The sequence below is a fragment of the Myxine glutinosa genome, chromosome 13 (assembly GCF_964187855.1).
Source record: "Myxine glutinosa chromosome 13, kmMyxGlut1.1, whole genome shotgun sequence".
Classification (NCBI taxonomy): domain Eukaryota; kingdom Metazoa; phylum Chordata; class Myxini; order Myxiniformes; family Myxinidae; genus Myxine; species Myxine glutinosa.
Window position 1 is genome coordinate 12,837,037 of NC_136273.1, and position 25,984 is coordinate 12,863,020.

Below are 25,984 nucleotides of genomic sequence, written 5' to 3' on the forward strand. Positions count from 1 at the left end.
AGCGCCAACACTTGCCTCATGTACGTTCGTGCCCATTGATACATTGGGAATTTACTGTGGCTCCTGTCAAAATCACTCAGCCGCTTTTCCAAGTTTAGATGTTCAATCTCCATTAGAAGTTGGTGATGGGCTTCCTGAATGCCTACCTCTTTCTTGTTTGCTTCTATCAAGTTATCCATACAGGCAGATAGAGCTTCTACAACTGCAGGCTTCTCTTTCAGAAATTCTGCAAGCCAGAGATCAAAGAATACCTCTAATGTGAGCTCATGAGCTTGAACAGCACGATTGTGGTGATTCCCATTGAGTATCTGATTTACTGTCACAGTGCTGTACAGATCCTTGCTCCAAGCTTCATCAAGCCCGCCGTGCTCAACAGTCCTCCCAAGGCACCTTAGTGCACACAAGACAGTGTGGAAACCACCAGGGCATACCATCCATTTCCCAGCATATTGGTCATGAAGATATTCTAACTTTAGGGCCCTCTTGTAAAGATCCATGTCAAATGTAACTAGGATCGTTCCAGTGTTTTCTGGACACACAACACTAATGAGGTACGAAAGCTTCTCAAGAACTGTCACCAGTGTTGTCCACTCATGAGCTCGTGCCTTAATGATCGGCATTGTGTGATCTTGATCAAGGTTGGGTGTCTTGTTCTCTTCTGGAGTGCACACAGGAGAATTGTATGCTGACCAAACTGGTATACCGTCTGATGTCTCTTCATGGTGCCTCTGTGAATACCGTGAAAGTAGCCATGCAAAGTCTTGCTGTGTTGCATTAACAACTTTATCTTGATACTGACCAAGTTTAAAGTTTTCATAGCGTGGACTTCTACTTGGCTTGGGGTTAGGGACGAAGACGCCATTGAAAAAAATGGAACCAACTCAGGTCTTGTTGCCAAGGGTATATAGATGCAAAAAAACATTGGTTCCACTAGTGTAGCAAATTTTGCACTTACATATAATAATTCTACATAACACCATGTACTATTTGCAAAAGGCACCAAAAGGACTCTCAGACTGAGAGAAACAAGATTCTGTGGTCTGATGAAACCAAGATTGAACTGTTTGGCCTCAATTCTAAGCGTCATGTCTGGAGGAAACCAGGCACCGCTCATCACCTGTCCAATACCACCCCAACGGTGAAGCATGGTGGTGGCAGCATCATGCTGTGGGGGTGTTTTTCAGCAGCACGGCCTGGGGGACTGGTCAGGGTTGAGGGAACAATGAACGGAGCAAAGTACAGAGATATCCTTAATGAAAACCTGAAACAGAGCACTCAGGACCTCAGACAGGCCGAAGGTTCACCTTCCAACAGGACAATGACCCTAAGCACACATCCAAGACAACGCAGAAGTGGCTTAGGGACAACTCTGTGAAGGTCCTTGAGTGGCCCAGTCGGAGCCCTGACTTGAACCCAATCGAACATCTCTGGAGAGACCTGAAAATGGCTGTCCACCGACGGTCCCCATCCAACCTGACAGAGCTTGAGGGGATCTGCAGAGAAGAATGGCAGAAAATCCCCAAATCCAGGTGTGCAAAGCTTGTCGCATCATAACCAAGAAGACTCGAGGCTGTAATCGCTGCCAAAGGTGCTTCAACTAAGTACTGAGTTGAGGGTCTGAATACTTATGTCAATGTGATATTTCAGTTTTTCCTTTTTAATAAATTTGCAAAACTTTCTAAAATCCTGTTTTCTCTTTGTCATTATGGGGTATTGAATGTAGATTGATGAGGGAAAAAATGAATTTAAACGATTTCAGCATAAGGCTGCAACATAACAAAATGTGAAAAAAGTGAAGGGGTCTGAATACTTTCTGAATGCACTGTACGAGGGGCAGTCAAAAGTAACCTTAAAATATTGTTGCGGATCCCGGGTTCGTCGACGTAATAAGGGGGGGATTATGCCCCGTTTCCCCATGAACTCCAGTTCCACTGAGGCCGCCGACCGTGAGCGACTAGACTCATGATTAACGGATTGCTAAGCAATTCAGATCACCAATCTCCCAGCCACGCGCCAAAGAGTTTGCTGGTCCAAATATCCCAAATACCTTCAAGACACGTGACCGAAGAAACCGGGGTTAGAACCCTCGCTTTCACACACCTTGTTCAATTGCGTGCCGAGCGGATTTGCACGGTGTGGAAAGTGGCGTTACCTTACGTGATTTACGGACCTGATTCAAACAGCCAAATTCGGCCTCGGATGATGCTAGGCCAATGGAGAAAAGACGTATCCGAACAGGTTGGAATGTAACAACGAAATGTACAGCCTTTTATTTTGAAGGCACAGAGAAACAGACAAAGATGCAGCTTATCAATTCCTTACTTAATAATAAACCCCACTGGCGCCTTCACACTCTCACACTCACTCAGGGAATAACACTCTGGTACAAATGGTGCTTCGCAGGGATTGACTCCAAAGTGGCCATGTGGTGTGCGCAGTTCGATCCTTACGTGCAGCCTGGACGAGGTCAGGTCCAAAGGACGAACCGCCGCCTCGAAGTCGGCACGGACGAACTTCAGCGCAGGTTGAACAAGCAAGAGGCATTGTCGAAGGACAAAGGCAAGAGGGTCTGGGCAAGAGCACAAAGGCCAGAGGAGTGTCGTCTGGTGGAGCCAAAAGCAAGAGTCCAGAGCAGGAGGTCGTGGCACAGCAGAATGCAAGAGATGTCGTCGATGAAGCGAAATCCAAGAGGGTCGTGTCGTGGGTGCAGCCAAAAAGCAAGAGAATGAAAATGTGCTGGACGGGGGTTTATCAGACCGGCCCACCCCTCCAAAATGTTCCACAGCCTCCCATTGGCTGAGGTTGGTCGCATGCTGGCCTTCAATCCTTCCTTCTCTCAGGAAGGTTTCAGTTTTCCTTTCCCCTTTCATTCGGGGAGGTTTCACAGCCCATTGGTTGCTGGCTGGTGCAGTGTCCCCGACACGTCATTGGTCACGTGGGCCTGTTATTTTGGCCACGTCTTCCTGCTCATTAGAAATGGCTTCCCTTAACCCCACAGAGGTTTGAAATCCTGCTTAACTCTCAACGCATATTTGGTCTTAATTATTACACAAAGGGAAGGGGCTAATCTTTACATTTACAATCATTACATTACAAACACCCAAGAATAGGCCTTCAAGAGGGAACCACGTGGTCGGGTTAAACCGCAAGTCTTCAGGGCACTCGGACAACCAACTTAAACTTCAAGCCAAAGTTCTCCAGGGGATATGCAGGGTACTCTGCACCGGGAAGCTGCTGACTCATGTTTTTGTTGAGCTGTTATTCACATATTATGTTCTCTTCTAAACAAACACAATAGCTTCTGAATATTCCATCAGGTTCTGAGTATTCTAACTCAACTTGAATTTTATTTTCAAAGAGCAAGTATGATAGTAAACGTTTTTAAAAAAAATTATGGATTAAGCCTGTCATAACTTAGTCCTCTAGCGTCCCGTCTACCGGCATTCGTTGGTGGACGGTAAATATCCCACGGTGTCCTTCATGAAGAGTAAGCCACTTATCACCGGCACCCTGAACAAATTTCTATTTCCTGCCCTAACATACAGAGGGCATTGCATCAGTGGCAGAGTCGCACCCTCAACCAATGATGCTACCCTGCAGCCTAGTACTGCATATAAAAGAAGAAGAAGAAGAAGCAGACTTAGTCCCCTTTTCACAGGCTGCCACTCTGCGTTGTGCAAGTTAGAATTCATAGCAGTGTTGCTTGCTATTTCAAAAACTCTCTGTATTGCCAAGTTAAAATTTGATCATATTCCTGTTCGTAAAAATAGCACAAGATGAACAGGATAAAATATCACACAAAAGCTAATCCTAAAAAAAGGCAACTACAAGAGTGACTGCTCTGTGGTCACAACCTGCGACAAAATAAATTCAGTAACACTTCACTTCTCCTTAGACAGACAGATAAAGTATGAGAGAAACTAGAACAGCACTCGGTAGAGCGCACACCTCCGCCAGGCTTAACAGTTGATATTTTCTATCCCACTGATAGGCCCGATCCGGATCCAGACATGAACTGAAATCGAATCGGCTTGTTCTTGTCACCTAACCAATTCGTCCACCTAGTTTTGTCATAACTCATCGAAAGGTTTTTGAAATACCATGCTATACTGGATATCATTTTTGGCCCCATCTCTCAATATTGAAGAGTCATTTGAAAATTAAATAATTGTCGTATCCGAATCCATATTCAGATCTTCACCAAAATCGAATCGATTTATCCTCGTCATACACCCAACTTGTCCAACTAGTTTAATCCAAATCCGTCCATAACCTTTTGAGATATTGTGCTACATATTGGTTTCATCCCGATCACTCAATGGTGAAGAATCACTTAAAGAATTATCGGATCCGGATTGTAATCTTCACGAGAATTGAATCAATTCTTCCTTGTCACACACCCAACCTGTCCACCTAGTTTCAACCGAATCCGTTTCATTAAAAAAAAAATGTTTACCAATGTGCCCGTAATTGCATTTTTCGGTGTTTGACCTTTTGGCCCCGCCCCAAGGGCTGGGGCCAAAAATGACTGCTCTTGCACCTTGTTGCCACGTGGTGATCATAACTACAGAGTTTGGTGAATTTCTGCACAACCGTTTAGGAAGAGATACCATGACGGACAGACAGACGGACAAAAAGACAGACAGACGGAGCAGATTCCAATTATCCTCCCATTTTTTTTTTTTTTTCAAAAAGCGTGGAGATAACAAGCTCATTCATCATTGTTTCATTCAGCAGCCCAGGCTGGTTTGATAGGTGTGACTAAGCAGGTGAGTCGAGCACTGGCCAAAGGTGGCATCCTGTAATTTTACCATTTAGGAACTGCGTCGGAAAACACGGTCATTATCAAAGCAAACTTTCTCTGAAATCACTGGACTCTTCCAATGACCAATCCAAGCAGGAAGATGAGTGAAGTGAAAGATGTTGACGTGGTGAGTGATGACGCGTCACCTTTTTGACACGCGATACTGGGCCACAGTCAGCTCTCCAGTTAAAGGGTCGTGAACTGTAGCTCGGTTCAACTGTAAGGGGGACAAAAGGGATATACAAGCAAAGGAGAAATTAGAATGATTATAGTGCTGATGAGTCTGCCAGGTTAACTTGGCATCTCTCTCAGACCTCTTCAGGACCAGAATTCCACACCAATGCAAGGAGCTCCTCTCCCAACCTTCGACCCCATGCGGCACACACTCCTGATTGTTCACAGGTAGAAGTACCACATGGAGAAGAAGTTTGGGAAAGGAAAGAAACAAAGTTACCATGTTTCCAAAATCACTCACACGTAAAAATTTATACAAAAACTTTCAGGTAGGGTGAATCGGAATGAATAATAATAAATAATCATTGCAGGTGTGGTCCGTCAATTTCCTAAAACAAAGTCCAAATGTTCTGTGGTCTTGGTCTACCTAGGTGCTGCTCCCCTTTTAGAAACATTTTATTTCAAGCACTTTCAAGCACTTTCAAGCACTTGTGTGTAGGTTTATAAAATAGAAAATCTTATCTCTGCATCGCATTTGTTTGTTTTTAATACAGTGTCGAGGCTCATGGAGCGAGAACAATGAGCGGATCAGGAAGCAACAGAACAAAAGGAACAGCAGAAGGATAGAGAGAAACTCACAACATCAGGGTTGAGGGACAAAATAGAGAGACACTTCGAAGATAAGGGATGTGAGGAAGAATGAGTACTTGGGTAGGACACAACGGGTAGACAAGATGGATACACAAGCAAACTCTCAGGAAGGAAAACAGGAAAGTTGGAAAGAAGGGAGAGTTAATGGGGGTAGAAAAGATCATGGAGTTGGATGGGGGATGATCTAAGATGGTGGTGAAGAGCTGTCTTGAAAATCTGGATGGAAGGATGAGATTGAAGAGGATGTGGAAGTTGATTCCACCGGTGGGGACAAAAGAGGAACGAACACAAATAGAGAGGATAGGACCATTCCTTTTCCAATAGAATCTCAACATTATATGGATGTGGTTTTATCCAGGTACGTAATAGGATTAGTATTCTTCCTCACAATATGAATCCATCCTTCATACCTCTCTGAAATATTTTTCTTCATCCTCCAATGTCACAAAATCCTCTTCTACAATATATTTTGAACAATGTCATGAATTCATCTTTTTTTTCCTTCACATTCCCATCTCATACCCTCGGCTTGGCGAGTTTCATCACTCTGCTCGCTTCTGCTTCGCTGATGACATCGTGATATCTGACGATCCGTGGAGAGTCCCACTCCATCTCTTCCCGAAATGGCGCAATGACCAAAAGCGGATGCGATGAAGGAGAGCCACCCACATATCGGCACACCAACTTGGCACGGCGTCTCTCCGTCTGGGGAAGTTTCATGGATCGGGATAATTATAATTATAATTATAGAATTATAATAAATAATTGTAATTAATACATAATTTAATCAATACTGGATCATACCGCACATTACCAGGTTTGCACCCTCTCCCCGGCAGAGCTGTTCATAGCTGGTTCTAAAGTGTTTCCTTCGACCGGAGCGTCTCGACCGCGGGATTTCTGAGCGGATCCCAGTTGTGGGCCACGTTCTTCCTTCCGCATGACCCTTGGTGGCATAGCCCAGCGCTGCCATAAAGTGAACCAGGTTGTTTTGTGCACGCACATTCTGTGGGTCTGCAGTCCAGAAATAACACAGAAAGTGCTGGTATGCAGAAAGGGGACAATTCGGCATAACTGGGAAGCAAGGATACATCGAGAAGCAAAAAAATGATGAAGAATGAATGAATGATGGTTTTAAGGCCATTTTTCCCCTCTAGCGGGGAAAAATGGCCTTAAAACCATCATTCATTCATGGTTCCCTTTTTGGGGGGGGGGGGGGTTAGCTTTGTGGGCCCCATGACCTCATGGTTCCCTTTTTGAGGCAATGTTTTTATGGCCAGATGCCCTTCCTGATAATTCATCCCAGCTAGCTGGTACTCAATTTGCCGACCCCGGAAGGATGACAGGCTGAATCAACCCCCCCTGGTGCTAATTCAGCGATCGACCGGGATTCAAACCCAGGATCCTAGGATCCCAAGGCAGCACCCTAACCGCTAAGCCAACATCAGGCTGAGCCAACCCCCCTGGCGCTAATTCAGCGATCGACCGGGATTCAAACCCAGGATCCTAGGATCCCAAGGCAGCACCCTAACCGCTAAGCCAACATCAGGCTGAGTCAACCCCCCTGGCGTTAATTCAGCGATCGACCGGGATTCAAACCCAGGATCCGAGGATCCCAAGCCTGCACCCTAACCGCTAAGCCAACACCAGGCTGAGTCAACCCCCCTTGCGTTAATTCAGCGATCGACCGGGATTCAAACTCAGGATGCTAGGAACCCAAGCCTGCACCCTAACCGTTAAGCCAACACCAGGCATGAAGAGAGAATGGAAATGAAGAGTGAGGAACCTCGAAGCAGAGAGCCTAGAGAGGTGAGATCTAGAATCCAGTAGCAAGAATTAAAGAGACACCAGCACACCCAGCTTCAGTAGTTGCATTGTGAGAGAATGTGCCCGATGAATGTCGCCACGGCGATACACAGCATACGACAAATGGTCCAAGATATCAACCTCAGTCACACTTCCTGTCTCTCCGGCCTGGAGTTGTCTCAATGCCTAGGGGAGGAAAACAAGGAACATGGATGGAATTTGGGGGAAAGAGTTATTTATGAATGACAGGTAGTGAAAGTTGATTTTTAAAAGAAGAACCAGATGACTTTATCTTTCACAGGTCGAAGGTGATTTGAGTAAAGTTGGGACAATACAGACTAAAACAAGAAAATGTGTACACAAGTCATTGAAAGTTGATGACATCTCCTGTGCTGTGTTGTCAGTGCATTGTAATGAGTGCACTCACCTGTGCAGCCCAGGTTTCTGTGTGGTACCAATCACCTTCCACGTAGGCCACACGAGTGAGGGCAAAAGAGTCATCTAGTGAAAGCTGACTCATCCATAACCCTCCTGGGATGTAGAAACAAAGACAGGGAAGCAGTGACAGATCTGTCCTTTGTATTAACAAAAATAACGACAGCGAAGTCGATGACGCGCCATCGCAAATGCCCACACTTCCCACCCAAAGCAAAGTTGAAAGATGGCAAAAGGTTCCACCAGGAATGACCCAATATCAAATTTTGAGTTCAATTTGTTTTTTCAGTTTTGACCTCTGTGACTCCAAGTCCACACCCGCTGGGGCATGCATGACCCGGTAGTCAAATCCCAAAAAATACTCAACAAGGACGACACTTGGTGGAGCGCATACCTCCGCCAGGCTGAACAGTTTGTTTTGTATCCCACTGATAGGCCGGATCTGGATTCAGACCTGAACCAAAATCTAATCAATTCTTCCTTGTCAGACACCCAACCGGTCCACCAAGTTTCGTCCAAATCCATCTATAACTTTTTGAGATATCCTGCTGTGTATCGTTTTTGGCCCTATCTCCCAATGGTGAAGATTCACTTTAAAAATGTCTTCTAGCCGGATCCGGATCTGGATCTTCACCAAAATCTAATCATTTCGTCCTTGTCACATACGCTACCTCTCTGCCAAATTTCGTTTGAATCCATCTGCAACCTTTTGAGATATCTTGATCACAAACAGACAGACATAACCTGCATCCACCTTCGGTGGCGGAGGTAAATATTTCCTGCGTCCCCCAATGTTGATTGCACATACAAAGTTTAATTTAAAAATGTTTTAAAATATTCCCACAATTCCGGTTTTTGGTATTCCACCTTTTGACCACACCGCAGAGCCCCAGGAGGCGGGGCTAAAATGATACTGCTCTTGCACCTTCTTGCCATGTGCTAATACCAACAACCAAGTTTGGCGAATTTCTGCACAACCGTTTATGAGGATATAGCGTGACAAACGGACAGACAGAGGGAGCTGATTACAATATCCGGCCATTTTGTTTTAAGCGTGGGGATAACCAAGAGGTGGTTCATGGAAAACACGTGCATTCTGGAGTTACGCGGGAGGGTTTGATGACAGAGTGGGCAGAGGGAGCAATGATGGAGAATAGATGGGTTTCTATTGTCAGGTAGTCACTGACTACATGTAGTTGAGGTAGCCAAGGCCTGAATACGTGCCTCTAATCAATGCGTCAACATAGATGTTCCCTCATAATTAAATAAATACGATAGATCACATCAAAAGGAGCATATCTATTAAATAGGTACAATTGGAAGGAGTACGTTTATTAATTACATACTAATTACCGATTGGAACATATTCATTACATCTACTGTATTATTAATTACGCAACACACCAGCACACACAAACACCACACGACACATGCCCTCTTGAGGGTCTGCATTCCCCAATTGCTCTTTATTGTTTGCCGATGCAACTAATTCATGATAAAGGAGTGATCAATATTTACACCGAAGGGTGGGAAGGTGTACAGAGAGCAAGCACCGGAGAACGCGTGCTTAGGTCTGACACAGTGAGTGGTGCAAAAACTTGGAAACAACGGCACACGTTTCCAGATGAATGTGCACTATCTACTATGCCATCCAACAAGTATAAACAAGGTCACATTTCTGGAAAGTGGTCACTGGCAAGGTTGTGCCAACTAACAAGTATGAACAAGGTCACATTTCCAGAAAGAGGTCACTGGCAAGGTTGTGCCAACTAACAAGTATAAACAAGGTCACATTTCCAGAAAGAGGTCACTGGCAAGGTTGTGCCATCCAACAAGTATAAAGAAGGTCACATTTCCAGAAATAGGTCACTGGCAAGGTTGTGCCAACTAACAAGTATAAACAAGGTCACATTTCCAGAAAGAGGTCACTGGTAAGGTTGTGCCATCCAACAAGTATAAACAAGGTCACATTTCCAGAAAGAGGTCACTGGCAAGGTTGTGCCATCCAACAAGAATAAAAAGGTCACATTTCCAGAAAGAGGTCACTGGTAAGATTGTGCCAACTAACAAGTATAAACAAGGTCACATTTCCAGAAAGAGGTCACTGGCAAAGGTTGTGCCATCCAAAAGTATAAACAAGGTCACATTTCCAGAAAGAGGTCACTGGCAAGGTTGTGCCATCCAACAAGTATAAACAAGGTCACATTTCCAGAAAGAGGTCACTGGCAAGGTTGTGCCATCCAACAAGTATAAAAAAGGTCACATTTCCAGAAAGAGGTCACTGGCAAGGTTGAGCCATCCAACAAGTATAAACAAGGTCACATTTCCAGAAAGAGGTCACTGGCAAGGTTGTGCCATCCAACAAGTATAAACAAGGTCACATTTCTGGAAAGAGGTCACTGGCAAGGTTGTGCCATCCAACAAGTATAAACAAGGTCACATTTCCGGAAAGAGGTCACTGGCAAGGTTGTGCCATCCAACAAGTATAAAAAGGCCACATTTCCGGAAAGAGGTCACTGGCAAGGTTGTGCCATCCAACAAGTATAAACAAGCTCACATTTCCAGAAAGAGGTCACTGGCAAGGTTGTGCCATCCAACAAGTATAAACAAGGTCACATTTCCAGAAAGAGGTCACTGGCAAGGTTGTGCCATCCAACAAGTATAAACAAGGTCACATTTCCAGAAAGAGGTCACTGGCAAGGTTGTGCCATCCAACAAGTATAAACAAGGTCACATTTCCAGAAAGAGGTCACTGGCAAGGTTGTGCCATCCAACAAGTATAAACAAGATCACATTTCCAGAAAGCACTGGCAAGGTTGTGCCATCCAACAAGTATAAACAAGGTCACATTTACAGAAAGAGGTCACTGGCAAGGTTGTGCCATCCAACAAGTATAAACAAGGTCACATTTCCAGAAAGAGGTCACTGGCAAGGTTGTGCCATCCAACAAGTATAAACAAGGTCACATTTCCAGAAAGAGGTCACTGGCAAGGTTGTGCCATCCAACAAGTATAAACAAGGTCACATTTCCAGAAAGAGGTCACTGGCAAGGTTGTGCCATCCAACAAGTATAAACAAGGTCACATTTCCAGAAAGAGGTCACTGGCAAGGTTGTGCCATCCAACAAGTATAAACAAGGTCACATTTCCGGAAAGAGGTTACTGGCAAGGTTGTGCCATCCAACAAGTATAAACAAGGTCACATTTCCAGAAAGAGGTCACTGGCAAGGTTGTGCCATCCAACAAGTATAAACAAGATCACATTTCCAGAAAGAGGTCACTGGCAAGGTTGTGCCATCCAACAAGTATAAGCAAGATCACATTTCCAGAAAGAGGTCACTGGCAAGGTTGTGCCATCCAACAAGTATAAACAAGGTCACATTTCCAGAAAGAGGTCACTGGCAAGGTTGTGCCATCCAACAAGTATAAACAAGATCACATTTCCAGAAAGAGGTCACTGGCAAGGTTGTGCCATCCAACAAGTATAAACAAGATCACATTTCCAGAAAGAGGTCACTGGCAAGGTTGTGCCATCCAACAAGTATAAACAAGGTTACATTTCCGGAAAGAGGTCACTGGCAAGGTTGTGCCATCCAACAAGTATAAACAAGATCACATTTCCAGAAAGAGGTCACTGGCAAGGTTGTGCCATCCAACAAGTATAAACAAGGTCACATTTCTGGAAAGTGGTCACTGGCAAGGTTGTGCCATCCAACAAGTATAAACAAGGTCACATTTCCAGAAAGAGGTCACTGGCAAGGTTGTGCCATCCAACAAGTATAAACAAGGTCACATTTCCAGAAAGAGGTCACTGGCAAGGTTGTGCCATCCAACAAGTATAAACAAGGTCACATTTCCAGAAAGAGGTCACTGGCAAGGTTGTGCCATCCAACAAGTATAAACAAGGTCACATTTCTGGAAAGTGGTCACTGGCAAGGTTGTGCCATCCAACAAGTATAAACAAGATCACATTTCCAGAAAGAGGTCACTGGCAAGGTTGTGCCATCCAACAAGTATAAACAAGATCACATTTCCAGAAAGAGGTCACTGGCAAGGTTGTGCCATCCAACAAGTATAAACAAGGTCACATTTCCAGAAAGAGGTCACTGGCAAGGTTGTGCCATCCAACAAGTATAAACAAGGTCACATTTCCAGAAAGAGGTCACTGGCAAGGTTGTGCCATCCAACAAGTATAAACAAGGTCACATTTCCAGAAAGAGGTCACTGGCAAGGTTGTGCCATCCAACAAGTATAAACAAGGTCACATTTCCAGAAAGAGGTCACTGGCAAGGTTGTGCCATCCAACAAGTATAAACAAGATCACATTTCCAGAAAGAGGTCACTGGCAAGGTTGTGCCATCCAACAAGTATAAACAAGATCACATTTCCAGAAAGAGGTCACTGGCAAGGTTGTGCCATCCAACAAGTATAAACAAGGTCACATTTCCAGAAAGAGGTCACTGGCAAGGTTGTGCCATCCAACAAGTATAAACAAGGTCACATTTCCAGAAAGAGGTCACTGGCAAGGTTGTGCCATCCAACAAGTATAAACAAGGTCACATTTCCAGAAAGAGGTCACTGGCAAGGTTGGTTAAATGGAGCAAGGAGCTCGGCGAAATGAAGACTCCATTCTGCTTCCACAGATTGACGGTGGGGATTTCGCTGCCCTCGAGTTAAAATACCATAACAGACGCTACAAGGAGCACACCGGATATCTTATTGAGCTTGCCAGGTCGATGACACCGATCCAGACACGATACATGGATGAATACCAATAATTCTGTGATGACGTCATCAGAGTACGGCTACAAGCTAAAATGAGAGTCTTACATTAGCCAGACTCAACAAGCTCTTCGTACTCTTCATATAAATAATCGGGACATCGAACCTGAAGGAAAGGGTACAGGAACCTGAACCTGAACCTGAAGGAAAGGCTACAGGAACCTGAACCTGAACCTGAAGGAAACGCTACAGGAACCTGAACCTGAGGAAAGGCTACAGGAACCTGAACCTGAACCTGAAGGAAAGGCTCCAGGAACCTGAACCTGAAGGAAAGGGTACAGGAACCTGAACCTGAAGGAAAGGCTCCAGGAACCTGAACCTGAAGGAAAGGGTACAGGAACCTGAACCTGAACCTGAAGGAAAGGCTCCAGGAACCTGAACCTGAACCTGAAGGAAAGGCTACAGGAACCTGAACCTGAAGGAAAGGCTCCAGGAACCTGAACCTGAACCTGAAGGAAAGGCTCCAGGAACCTGAACCTGAAGGAAAGGCTACAGGAACCTGAACCTGAAGGAAAGGCTACAGGAACCTGAACCTGAACCTGAAGGAAAGGCTCCAGGAACCTGAACCTGAAGGAAAGGGTACAGGAACCTGAACCTGAAGGAAAGGCTACAGGAACCTGAACCTGAACCTGAAGGAAAGGCTCCAGGAACCTGAACCTGAAGGAAAGGCTCCAGGAACCTGAACCTGAAGGAAAGGCTACAGGAACCTGAACCTGAGGAAAGGCTACAGGAACCTGAACCTGAACCTGAAGGAAAGGCTCCAGGAACCTGAACCTGAAGGAAAGGCTCCAGGAACCTGAACCTGAAGGAAAGGCTACAGGAACCTGAACCTGAAGGAAAGGCTACAGGAACCTGAACCTGAACCTGAAGGAAAGGCTCCAGGAACCTGAACCTGAAGGAAAGGGTACAGGAACCTGAACCTGAAGGAAAGGCTCCAGGAACCTGAACCTGAAGGAAAGGGTACAGGAACCTGAACCTGAAGGAAAGGCTCCAGGAACCTGAACCTGAAGGAAAGGGTACAGGAACCTGAACCTGAACCTGAAGGAAAGGCTCCAGGAACCTGAACCTGAACCTGAAGGAAAAGCTACAGGAACCTGAACCTGAAGGAAAGGCTCCAGGAACCTGAACCTGAACCTGAAGGAAAGGCTCCAGGAACCTGAACCTGAAGGAAAGGCTACAGGAACCTGAACCTGAAGGAAAGGCTACAGGAACCTGAACCTGAACCTGAAGGAAAGGCTCCAGGAACCTGAACCTGAAGGAAAGGGTACAGGAACCTGAACCTGAAGGAAAGGCTCCAGGAACCTGAACCTGAAGGAAAGGGTACAGGAACCTGAACCTGAACCTGAAGGAAAGGCTCCAGGAACCTGAACCTGAACCTGAAGGAAAAGCTACAGGAACCTGAACCTGAAGGAAAGGCTCCAGGAACCTGAACCTGAACCTGAAGGAAAGGCTCCAGGAACCTGAACCTGAAGGAAAGGCTACAGGAACCTGAACCTGAAGGAAAGGCTACAGGAACCTGAACCTGAACCTGAAGGAAAGGCTCCAGGAACCTGAACCTGAAGGAAAGGGTACAGTAACCTGAACCTGAAGGAAAGGCTCCAGGAACCTGAACCTGAAGGAAAGGGTACAGGAACCTGAACCTGAACCTGAAGGAAAGGCTCCAGGAACCTGAACCTGAACCTGAAGGAAAGGCTACAGGAACCTGAACCTGAAGGAAAGGCTCCAGCAACCTGAACCTGAACCTGAAAGAAAGGCTCCAGGAACCTGAACCTGAAGGAAAGGCTCCAGGAACCTGAACCTGAAGGAAAGGCTACAGGAACCTGAACCTGAACCTGAAGGAAAGGCTCCAGGAACCTGAACCTGAAGGAAAGGGTACAGGAACCTGAACCTGAAGGAAAGGCTCCAGGAACCTGAACCTGAAGGAAAGGGTACAGGAACCTGAACCTGAACCTGAAGGAAAGGCTCTAGGAACCTGAACCTGAACCTGAAGGAAAGGCTACAGGAACCTGAACCTGAAGGAAATGCTCCAGGAACCTGAACCTGAAGGAAAGGCTCCAGGAACCTGAACCTGAAGGAAAGGCTCCAGGAACCTGAACTTGAAGGAAAGGGTACAGGAACCTGAACCTGAAGGAAAGGGTACAGGAACCTGAACCTGAAGGAAAGGCTCCAGGAACCTGAACCTGAACCTGAAGGAAAGGCTACAGGAACCTGAACCTGAAGGAAAGGCTACAGGAACCTGAACCTGATGGAAAGGGTACAGGAACCTGAAGGAAAGGCTCCAGGAACCTGAACCTGAACCTGAAGGAAAGGCTACAGGAACCTGAACCTGAGGAAAGGCTACAGGAACCTGAACCTGAAGGAAATGCTCCAGGAACCTGAACCTGAAGGAAAGGCTCCAGGTACCTGAACCTGAGGAAAGGCTACAGGAACCTGAACCTGAAGGAAATGCTCCAGGAACCTGAACCTGAAGGAAAGGCTACAGGAACCTGAACCTGAGGAAAGGCTACAGGAACCTGAACCTGAAGGAAATGCTCCAGGAACCTGAACCTGAAGGAAAGGCTACAGGAACCTGAACCTGAAGGAAAGGCTCCAGGAACCTGAACCTGAAGGAAATGCTCCAGGAACCTGAACCTGAAGGAAATGCTCCAGGAACCTGAACCTGAAGGAAATGCTCCAGGAACCTGAACCTGAAGGAAATGCTCCAGGAACCTGAACCTGAAGGAAAGGCTCCAGGAACCTGAAGCTGAAGGAAAGGCTCCAGGAACCTGAAGCGGAAGGAAAGGCTACAGGAACCTGAACCTGAAGGAAATGCTCCAGGAACCTGAAGCTGAAGGAAATGCTCCAGGAACCTGAAGCTGAAGGAAATGCTCCAGGAACCTGAACCTGAAGGAAATGCTCCAGGAACCTGAACCTGAAGGAAAGGCTCCAGGAACCTGAAGCGGAAGGAAAGGCTACAGGAACCTGAACCTGAAGGAAATGCTCCAGGAACCTGAAGCTGAAGGAAATGCTCCAGGAACCTGAACCTGAAGGAAATGCTCCAGGAACCTGAAGCTGAAGGAAATGCTCCAAGAACCTGAACCTGAAGGAAATGCTCCAGGAACCTGAAGCTGAAGGAAATGCTCCAGGAACCTGAACCTGAAGGAAAGGCTCCAGGAACCTGAACCTGAGGAAAGGCTCCAGGAACCTGAACCTGAAGGAAATGCTCCAGGAACCTGAACCTGAAGGAAATGCTCCAGGAACCTGAACCTGAAGGAAATGCTCCAGGAACCTGAAGCTGAAGGAAAGGCTCCAGGAACCTGAACCTGAAGGAAAGGGTACAGGAACCTTTCCCCAGCTCATCTTGCTGACACGAACCAACCGTCAAATGGGCGATATCGTTTATTCTGAAACACTTTCAGCAAAAGATCTGGCCGGGGATCCAGGTGATCACCACACATCTGCTGAAAGCTCCACTGATGATGAAGATGATGGTCAACAGACAAAGAAACGAGCACCTCCAACACATATCGGACACAAATGACCATCTGCAGACACTACAATGCTGCTCTAGTCATGAATTCGCTGATTAGTACAAACCAACCACAAACAACTGCATCGTCAATAGATAAAGTCAAGGATGTGGTTCCACACCAGCTTCATAATTTCTTGGCTTGGGTTGTCCGTGAATCACTGGATCCAGGTATATCAACCTTTGTTAACATTTTGGATGAGCATCATCAATTTTGCAAGACATAATCGACTTGCTTGGCCAAGAATGAAAGAAAAAACACCAATGACCAAACACATTGCTCTGGGAACTCCATTTCTACTCAGCTGATATGGTGTGCTCAGCTGATATGGTGTGCTCAGCTGATAGGGTCTGCTCAGCTGATAGGGTCTGCTCAGCTGATATGATCTACTCAGCTGATAGGGTCTGCTCAGCTGATAGGGTCTCCTCAGCTGATAGGGTCTGCTCAGCTGATAGGGTCTGCTCAGCTGATAGGGTCTGCTCAGCTGATATGATCTACTCAGCTGATAGGGTCTGCTCAGCTGATAGGGTCTGCTCAGCTGATATGGTGTGCACAGCTGATAGGGTCTGCTCAGCTGATATGGTGTGCACAGCTGATAGGGTCTGCTCAGCTGATATGGTGTGCACAGCTGATAGGGTCTGCTCAGCTGATATGATCTACTCAGCTGATAGGGTCTGCTCAGCTGATAGGATCTGCTCAGCTGATATGATCTACTCAGCTGATAGGGTCTGCTCAGCTGATATGGTGTGCACAGCTGATAGGGTCTGCTCAGCTGATATGGTGTGCACAGCTGATAGGGTCTGCTCAGCTGATATGATCTACTCAGCTGATAGGATCTGCTCAGCTGATATGGTGTGCACAGCTGATAGGGTCTGCTCAGCTGATATGGTGTGCACAGCTGATAGGATCTGCTCAGCTGATATGATCTACTCAGCTGATAGGATCTGCTCAGCTGATATGGTGTGCACAGCTGATAGGGTCTGCTCAGCTGATATGGTGTGCACAGCTGATAGGGTCTGCTCAGCTGATATGATCTACTCAGCTGATAGGGTCTGCTCAGCTGATAGGGTCTGCTCAGCTGATATGATCTACTCAGCTGATATGATGTACTCAGCTGATAGGGTCTGCTCAGCTGATAGGGTCTGCTCAGCTGATATGATGTACTCAGCTGATAGGGTCTGCTCAGCTGATAGGGTCTGCTCAGCTGATAGGGTCTGCTCAACTGATAGGGTCTGCTCAGCTGATAGGGTCTGCTCAGCTGATAGGGTCTGCACAGCTGATAGGGTCTGCTCAGCTGATATGGTCTGCTCAGCTGATAGGGTCTGCTCAGCTGATAGGGTCTGCTCAGCTGATATGGTCTGCACAGCTGATAGGGTCTGCTCAGCTGATAGGGTCTGCTCAGCTGATATGATCTACTCAGCTGATAGGGTCTGCTCAGCTGATAGGATCTGCTCAGCTGATATGATCTACTCAGCTGATAGGGTCTGCTCAGCTGATATGGTGTGCACAGCTGATAAGGTCTGCTCAGCTGATATGATCTACTCAGCTGATATGGTCTACTCAGCTGATATGGTGTGCTCAGCTGATAGGGTCTGCTCAGCTGATATGGTGTGCACAGCTGATAGGGTCTGCTCAGCTGATATGGTGTGCACAGCTGATAGGGTCTGCTCAGCTGATATGATCTACTCAGCTGATAGGGTCTGCTCAGCTGATAGGGTCTGCTCAGCTGATATGATCTACTCAGCTGATATGATGTACTCAGCTGATAGGGTCTGCTCAGCTGATAGGGTCTGCTCAGCTGATATGATGTACTCAGCTGATAGGGTCTGCTCAGCTGATAGGGTCTGCTCAGCTGATAGGGTCTGCTCAACTGATAGGGTCTGCTCAGCTGATAGGGTCTGCTCAGCTGATAGGGTCTGCACAGCTGATAGGGTCTGCTCAGCTGATATGGTCTGCTCAGCTGATAGGGTCTGCTCAGCTGATAGGGTCTGCTCAGCTGATATGGTCTGCACAGCTGATAGGGTCTGCTCAGCTGATAGGGTCTGCTCAGCTGATATGATCTACTCAGCTGATAGGGTCTGCTCAGCTGATAGGATCTGCTCAGCTGATATGATCTACTCAGCTGATAGGGTCTGCTCAGCTGATATGGTGTGCACAGCTGATAAGGTCTGCTCAGCTGATATGATCTACTCAGCTGATAGGGTCTGCTCAGCTGATAGGGTCTGCTCAGCTGATAGGGTCTGCTCAGCTGATAGGGTCTGCTCACCTGATATGGTCTGCTCAGCTGATAGGGTCTGCTCAGCTGATAGGGTCTGCTCAGCTGATATGATGTACTCAGCTGATAGGGTCTGCTCAGCTGATAGGGTCTGCTCAGCTGATATGGTGTGCACAGCTGATAGGGTCTGCTCAACTGATAGGGTCTGCTCAGCTGATAGGGTCTGCTCAGCTGATAGGGTCTGCTCAGCTGATAGGGTCTGCTCAGCTGATATGGATCCGTAATGGGTTGCACAGTATTTTACATCAAACATTGCAAGAGCACACAACACATCTTGAGTGAAACAGCAAATTCACTTGGGGAATGATGCTCTTCCACCACGCATTTAGCATGGTGGCTCTACCACACTAGTACGGGACAACGTATACTTTGGGGAGGAGACCCCGTCAGGCAAGTGTACCGCACGTGTGTGCTCGATTCATTTGTGAGTGTAACATTTACCATGACTGATTTGTTTTGGATGATGGTCACAATTAGAGTTGTTGAGCCAAAAAAGGGGCACAATGCATCTGGAATTGTATTAAAATGTTTTGAGTGTGTTCCATTTTGTGTGAATCAATCCACAACCGCACATTCAGAGACACAAAAATGTTTAGCAGCGACATGTGTACATAGGGAGGAATTGGCGAACCACAAAATAAAATTGGAAAATGTCCCTCTGGCTCCAAATTGCAAAAGTTCCCGGATACAAAAATATTGACTTATACAGTACTTACAGAAGTACCCGGCGTTGCCGGGTGGGGGAGGGGGAAAGGGAAGGGGAGGGGGGAGGAAGAGGGGGGAGAAGGGGGAGAGGGGGGAGAGGAGGGAGGGGGGAGGGTGGAGGAGGGATAGGGGGATGTGGCGGAGGAGCGGAGTGGGGACACGGAGGGGGTGGGGGGAGGGGGGAGGGAGGCAGCACTATCGAGCGATATCGAGCGAAATCCCAAAAAACGAACTTTTCCTTTTCAAATTTTTTTCTCCCCTAAAACACTCCCAGGCACTCGCTGATGAACCTCTGAAAGTTTGACAAAGATCCGTTCAGCCATCTCTGAGAAAAATGGCGACACACAGACAGACAGACAGACAGACATCTCTCTTATATAGTAGACAACAGGCCTGGTACCCAACGTAGCCGGTGCTGTTCTAATCCAGTTGGCACTTTAAAGAAATCAAATGTCGTTTTTTTCCCAATATTTTTGTGGCGGCCTAAAACACTACACTCCGCAAACTAAGGAATTGGATTGGGGATCATTTACTCTGGCCTTTCACATGGCTACAAACGCTTGGGAAATATAGAGCGATGAAAAAAAATCAAACTTCTTTTTCAAGAATTTCCATTTTTTGCCGGAAACGCTTCCCGAAACCTCTGAAAACCTATGAACGTCTCACTTCCTGTAAACGGCCACTGAAATCACTCACTGATGAAAATCTGAAAGTGTGACAAAGATCCGTTCGGCAATCACTGGGAAAAATGGCGACACAGACACAGACACACACATCTCTAATAGTGTAGATTGGAACATGGAATTTGATAACACTGTAAATATCAAAACAATTAATAACTTCCACGTTACGTATTCACAACTTAAAAAGTGTTAACAATTGAATTTGCGTTCTAGCCGAATAAGTTTCTTACTCTTTATAAAATGAGATTTTAAAGTTGTCCTCCAAAGCCAGACGCTGACTGGGCGTCCTCCGTCGTGCAAAGTCCTTCCACGGCACACCTGATCTCCTGTCCACCTACAAGGCCTTCATCCACAGCCTGATGGAGTGCTGCTCTCCCCTTTGGGCTGGCTCCCCTGCCTGACATATTGCTCAGCTTGACGCCGTGGAAACCTAGGCCTTCAAGGACATTGGAATCTCCGGTGATGAAGATGAGTCTATGGGCCTATCACTTTGCTATCACCGATAGGACGCTGGTCTCTCTGTCTTATTTCGCCTCACTTCTGGTCTTGCACTCTCTGCCCCTCGGCAACCTCCCCCTTCCCCTCCCCGAAGTATCTGCTGGACACACACGGTCCACCAACCATTGCTCACCTCCACTCATTTATTTCTCTCTTTTCCTGCCTGTAGAACCGCCTTCCACACTCTCTTCGATCCAATTCTTCATTTTGGGTCTTCCAGACGTCTGTTCACCACAATCTCAGCTCCCCCCCCATCCGAAGCCATGGTCTTTTCTACACCCAATAAACCACTCCCACCCCTCTCAACATTTTGCTTATGTGTCCGACTTCCCTACCCCTCATCATTACCTGCATCCCGTGTTTGTCCGTCTCCATCTACCTTCTCCCTCCGCCCTGCTATTTGCACTGCCCTCGTCTCCCATGCTTTTCCCTTTGTTATGTCGTGTCCTGATTTGTTTTGTGTCCAAGCTCTTCCACGAGCCTAGACCTTGCATTCAAAAAAAATCATATTCATTCCATTTTCGTCAGAAACATAAACTATTTTTAATCATACGAAATGAATTTGGTTGAGTGTTGTCCAGGTTATGTCAGAAATAAAGTGCAAAGGTATTTCCATCTACTTACACAACAATTTTAACGATTCAAATATCACATTTTGTAACGAGTACGGTCTCCATGATATTTGAGGCAATAGCCTACGTGTGAACAGCCATATTCTGCATCATTGAGATTGCTTCCTTACAATGGCCAGAGATGTGGGCTTTGACCAGAAACTAGTCAGATGAGCCAAGAGGGGTAAAAGAGGAGCGGGAGTAATTGTATCGAAAGTCATTACTGGGTCCAGGAGGCAGGAAGTACCAGTTGCACAAATTTGGGTTGCGAAGCTTAGAGATTGGGTCAGACCCAGAGAGTGGCAGAAGGACTTTGCTGCAATGTCATGGCTGGTCGATGTTGAGCAAACACCCAGCCAGTTGGCATGGTAACGGTTGAAATCATCGCAGGTTAAGGATGGAGAGTTTGGATGGATGGTCACGAGTTTATCCACGTTAGTGGAAATACAGATGTATGTGGAATCATCATTAAGTGGTCGGTATACGGTTGCGGAGAGGGCCAGAGGTATTCCGAAGGACTTGGAGGGGTTCGTGTAGGCAATCGACAAATTTCTCTTCCACAATGCTGATGATTTTTTCTACCCTATCCATTGCTATCCAGCTCATCCATAAGCCTCTCCTACTGTAAAACATCAACCTTGAAAGATTGCGTGCAGACAGACAAAGTGGCACAAATACAGAAAGTGAAGAGCAAATTAAGAAAACAAGGGATGTTTCTTCATGTGGTGCAATTAAAAGCTTCCGGTATTATTGACATAAGCAACGGTACCCGCCCTACGGGCTTCAATTGGGAGGCCCAAATGAAAAGGCAAAATATCAGAAATTGAAGGTTTTATTTTATTTGTAAACGATTTATATAAACATCCGTTAAATCATATCACACGCAAATCATCAAAATCTAAACAGTATTTGTAGAATTTCAATAAAAGCCACATCACTGTTCATATCGGTAAATATTATTCCATCGTGTTTGGAAAAATTGGGAAAACAATATAGCCTATTTTACTCCAGGGGGTCCCAGGATTACCCACCCAAAATTTCGTTGCGATCGGTTTAGCTGTTTTTGCGGTACCTGGGAACAGACAGACAGACGGACACATTTGGGGAATTATCGTAAGATTAGTTGTGTTTCAAAACCGACAGACACACACACCTGGTATCTCTCCAGCTGCTAATGATGGTGGTGGGAGCCGATAGGTGTCTTGCAGTCGGATCAGTGCTTTTGCTGCTCCAAGCCGGTCTTCGTCACTTGGAAAGATCTCTCGATTCGCTGATAAGCTCGATAAAAATTCTGTTTCTCACAGATACAAACAAGTAAGTTGTTGTTTATACCGGATAGAGCACTCATTTAACATTATGCTGTACTGTCCTCAAATTCCATACATGAATACTAAAGGTAAATAAACAATGACGTCATTGCCACTGGATCCTAATTTTGTGGGACCAGTTGCAGTTGTCGATGACCTAAAAGCAGGGGATCTCATCCTAATCACCATTGAGGGCCGCCATGTTGGGGTCATTTCATGCGTGGTGCACCATAACAATAAATTACTACAACACAGGATACTGCATGTTATTATTATTATTATCTAACATTATTGGAATAACATTGCCCAACTCGGGAATTGAGTGGCGTGCTGACGAGGAGGGGAGTGTCGTTGAAGCTGAAGGGAAAGGTGTATGCTGCATGTGTGAGAAGTGTTATGATTTATGGGAGCGAGACATGGGTAATGAACGTAGAGCAGCAACGAAGGCTGGAAAGGGTGGAAATGCGAATGGTTCGGTGGATGTGCGGAGTATCGTTGGGAGAGAGGAAGACAAATGATGAATTGCGAAAGATGATGGGAATAGAGCCTGTGATTGCTGTTGTGAAGAGGAACAGGTTGAGATGGTTTGGTCATGTGTTGAGGAAGGATGAAAGTGACTGGTTGAGAAGAGTGATGGAAATTGATGTAGAAGGAAGTAGAGGACGGGGAAGACCGAGAAAGACTTGGCTAAAGATGGTGGAAGAAGAAATGCGGGCAAGGGGGTTAACAAGGAGAGATGCAGAAAATAGGGCAAAATGGAGAAGATTGTCAGGGGGCCTGCAAGTCTAACCCCCGCTCTAGCAGGGAAAATGGCCTTAAAATGCATGTTGTTGTTGTTGTTGTTGTATTGGAATACAATTATTCACTTTCTAAGAGATTTTATTATCACACTTTGGCAATGCTTTCTTTGATTTCAAAGGCCACATGGAGTTGTTTTCCTCTCCGAGCAAGAAAGCAATCCATGTCTATTTCATACTCTCATCTACTCTGCACCTTTCTAACTTTTTATGTTGTTATCGCAAGACAATCGCAATGCTGTTTTAGATAGGGGATGCTACAGGGGGGCAGATCCAAGCACTCCTTGTGAAATTGCACGGGCACACCTATTTTGCTGATTTGATCGCAACCTGGGAAGCCTTTCTTTGATTTAAATAGCAGAGAAGGCTGTCAGGATGGCCTAGCGGTACTCACACTCGCCTCCAAGCTGTCTGGCCTGGGTTCGAATGTCGGCCCAGCCGGTGTTTCACAGGTAGAATGATTCATCAATGTGTGTGTCGTCCCTCAGATGGACGTTGGACTGGGTGACTGGTCTGCCGGCATTAGTTGGTGAACATTAAAGATTGCCAGCACCATGACCAAATTCCAAATTCCTGCCCTGACTTCCTGAGTCGGAGTGGCGACCCGACTAAGATTGTGGCCCAGCAACTGCGTCGACAGCACCAACACTCTGCACAGGGCACGGTACATGATTATGACTCCATGAGAACTTACCTGTTGTGTTATTGGAAGTTACGGAATATTAAAGTAAACTTATATAAATTATGAGATGTTTATTGTAATTATGATAGTAGTTATGCAATATCCATGGTGATGAACTACACTGCTGTATTATACCATGTGTATAATTGTGTGCAAGAAGGGAAGCCATGTTGGGCCAGGCATGGCCAAGGCGGTGAATTAGGAGAAAAGCTTGCGCGGGATGACCAACAAAGGCTTCCGCATCGAGGTTTGTGGTGGAAGACTTCGATTCTTGGATGGAATCTACCCATCTGGAGGTAAAGGTGGGCGAGGGAACAGCAGAAGAGCTTCATTGGAGGTGTTGTTGACAGTGACACGTCTAGACGTTGTTGAACATGATTCGTACGAACATGCGGTGAGACTCCACTTACTTAACATGTCGTGAGCAATTTCAAACTAAGCTTCGTCCCAAACCACTGTGATCTCACAAGCTCAAAAAAATGGACAGGTGAAGGAATTTTGTGGCAATCAATGCACATCAACTATGTACAATGACAAAGACATTCGTTTCAATAAATCTTCATTTACTATTGTTTTTTTGTTTTGTTTTTTTGTATACAAGATCGAGGCTCATGTAAGAGCTAACATTAATCACAAAAACACAAACTGACACATAAAACATATGATCAAGGGAGTGGGAAACAAGATGGAGAGCAGGGACATCAGGAGATCTGTGGGAGGGAGAGGGCTTGGGGGGAGGAGGTGGGAGAGGTAAGCTTCAGCATTTATTCATCAAATCAATGCACGATGTATTGTTTCTCAACTGCTTTATTCATTGACGTAAACACTTGCCTCGTATGATGTTTACTCCAAATTTTAACTTCACATCCTGTGACGGTGTTGACTTGTCCATTATTACCTCCGCTACCGAAGGTCGATGGAGGTTGTGTTTTCACCCTGTCTGTCTGGTTGTTTGTGAACAGGGTATCTCAAAAAGTTGCGGATGGATTCGGACAAAATTTGGTGGAGAGGTTGGGCAGGTGACGAGGACGAAATGATTGGATTTTGGTGAAGATCCGAACCTGGATCCTGATCTGAGAATTTTTAAAATGATTCTTCACCATGGAGTGATCGGGCTAAAACCAATATGTATCACGATATCTCAAAATGTTGTGGACGGATTCGGATGAAAGTTGGTACATAGGTTGGTTGTGTGACAACGACAAATCAATGTGATTTTGGTGAAGACCGAATCCCGATCTGGATACGAACATTTGTAAAATTCACGTGATTCTTCACCATTGAGTGATAGGTCCAAAACGATATGGAGCTGATATTTCAAAAAGTTGCGGACAACCTATGGCAAAACTTGGTGGATGCATTGGGTAAGGGACAAGAACAACCCGATTAAATTTTGGTTTTGGTTTTGGTCCGTTTTGGTCCTTTGGTGGTCTGGATCCAGATCTGGCCCATTAGAGGTATACAAAATGTAAACTGTTCTGCATGGTGGGGGTATGCACTCTACCGAGAGCCGTTCTAGTTTCAAAATGTTATTGGCATACTGCAGCATCAACAATTTGGATTTTGTGTTTGTGTGTTTGACTTGTATGCACTCTTAAACCATTTGACAGAATGAGTTGAAATTTGTTGGTTGTACTTGGTGTGTGCTCGGGAAGGTTTGGGCATAACAAAACATAAATTGATAAATGCGGGCGTTCTGGAGGGAGGACGCAAATTTCCAATGCAAATGTGTATCATGTCGAGCCGCACCTGGTGGGAGAGTATATTTCAAGAGTCAGCGGTTTACAGTATTAGAATGGTAGTTCAGTATGAAAACCTTATAGAATTGTAAACTACTTGGCCAATTTTACATACGTGCTATGCACCCCGAAACCGCTAGACAAAATTAGTTGAAACTTGGTAGTTGAACTCGGTGGGGAAGGGGAAGGATGCATGGGAATGTTCTCCTAAGTTGGGATGGTCACCAACTTCTCTGAGATGGGATTCTCCTACGTTTTTACTTTAATGTTGAAGTGGGTGAATTACCATAAGAAGTGGGTGAAGTATGATGTACCTGCTGGTGCACCCCTGCACAGAATGAATAACCTGAAAAACTGAATGTTGTCACAAAAAAAGAAAAGAATAAATGCTTCATAGTACAAAATTTAAAAACAGCAGAAAGAAGAATAGACATTGTCTTGTCAAAACTTTTTGTCTTGTAACTCGTCAGGACACATGCAAGAATACCGGATATGCGGATGGACAAGAAAACAATTTATGTGCTCCG

The 25,984-nt window shown here is 45.8% G+C and overlaps 1 protein-coding gene across 4 annotated transcripts in view; it reads right to left on the reverse strand.

Annotated features, from left to right (window-relative positions):
- Positions 1-25,984, reverse strand: part of LOC137438611 (prolyl 4-hydroxylase subunit alpha-1) — a 113,604-nt gene that overhangs the window by 20,648 nt on the left and 66,972 nt on the right. For all 4 annotated transcript variants that reach the window (XM_068133813.2, XM_078767102.1, XM_068133815.2 and 1 more), the window contains 7 exons: positions 23,854-24,008; positions 22,086-22,223; positions 7,863-7,966; positions 7,486-7,621; positions 6,444-6,643; positions 6,152-6,334; positions 4,951-5,021 (listed from right to left, as the gene is read on the reverse strand). In XM_068133813.2, coding sequence (XP_067989914.2) covers positions 4,951-5,021; positions 6,152-6,334; positions 6,444-6,643; positions 7,486-7,621; positions 7,863-7,966; positions 22,086-22,223; positions 23,854-24,008 — 987 coding nt within the window. The remainder of the gene's footprint in view (positions 1-4,950; positions 5,022-6,151; positions 6,335-6,443; positions 6,644-7,485; positions 7,622-7,862; positions 7,967-22,085; positions 22,224-23,853; positions 24,009-25,984) is intronic.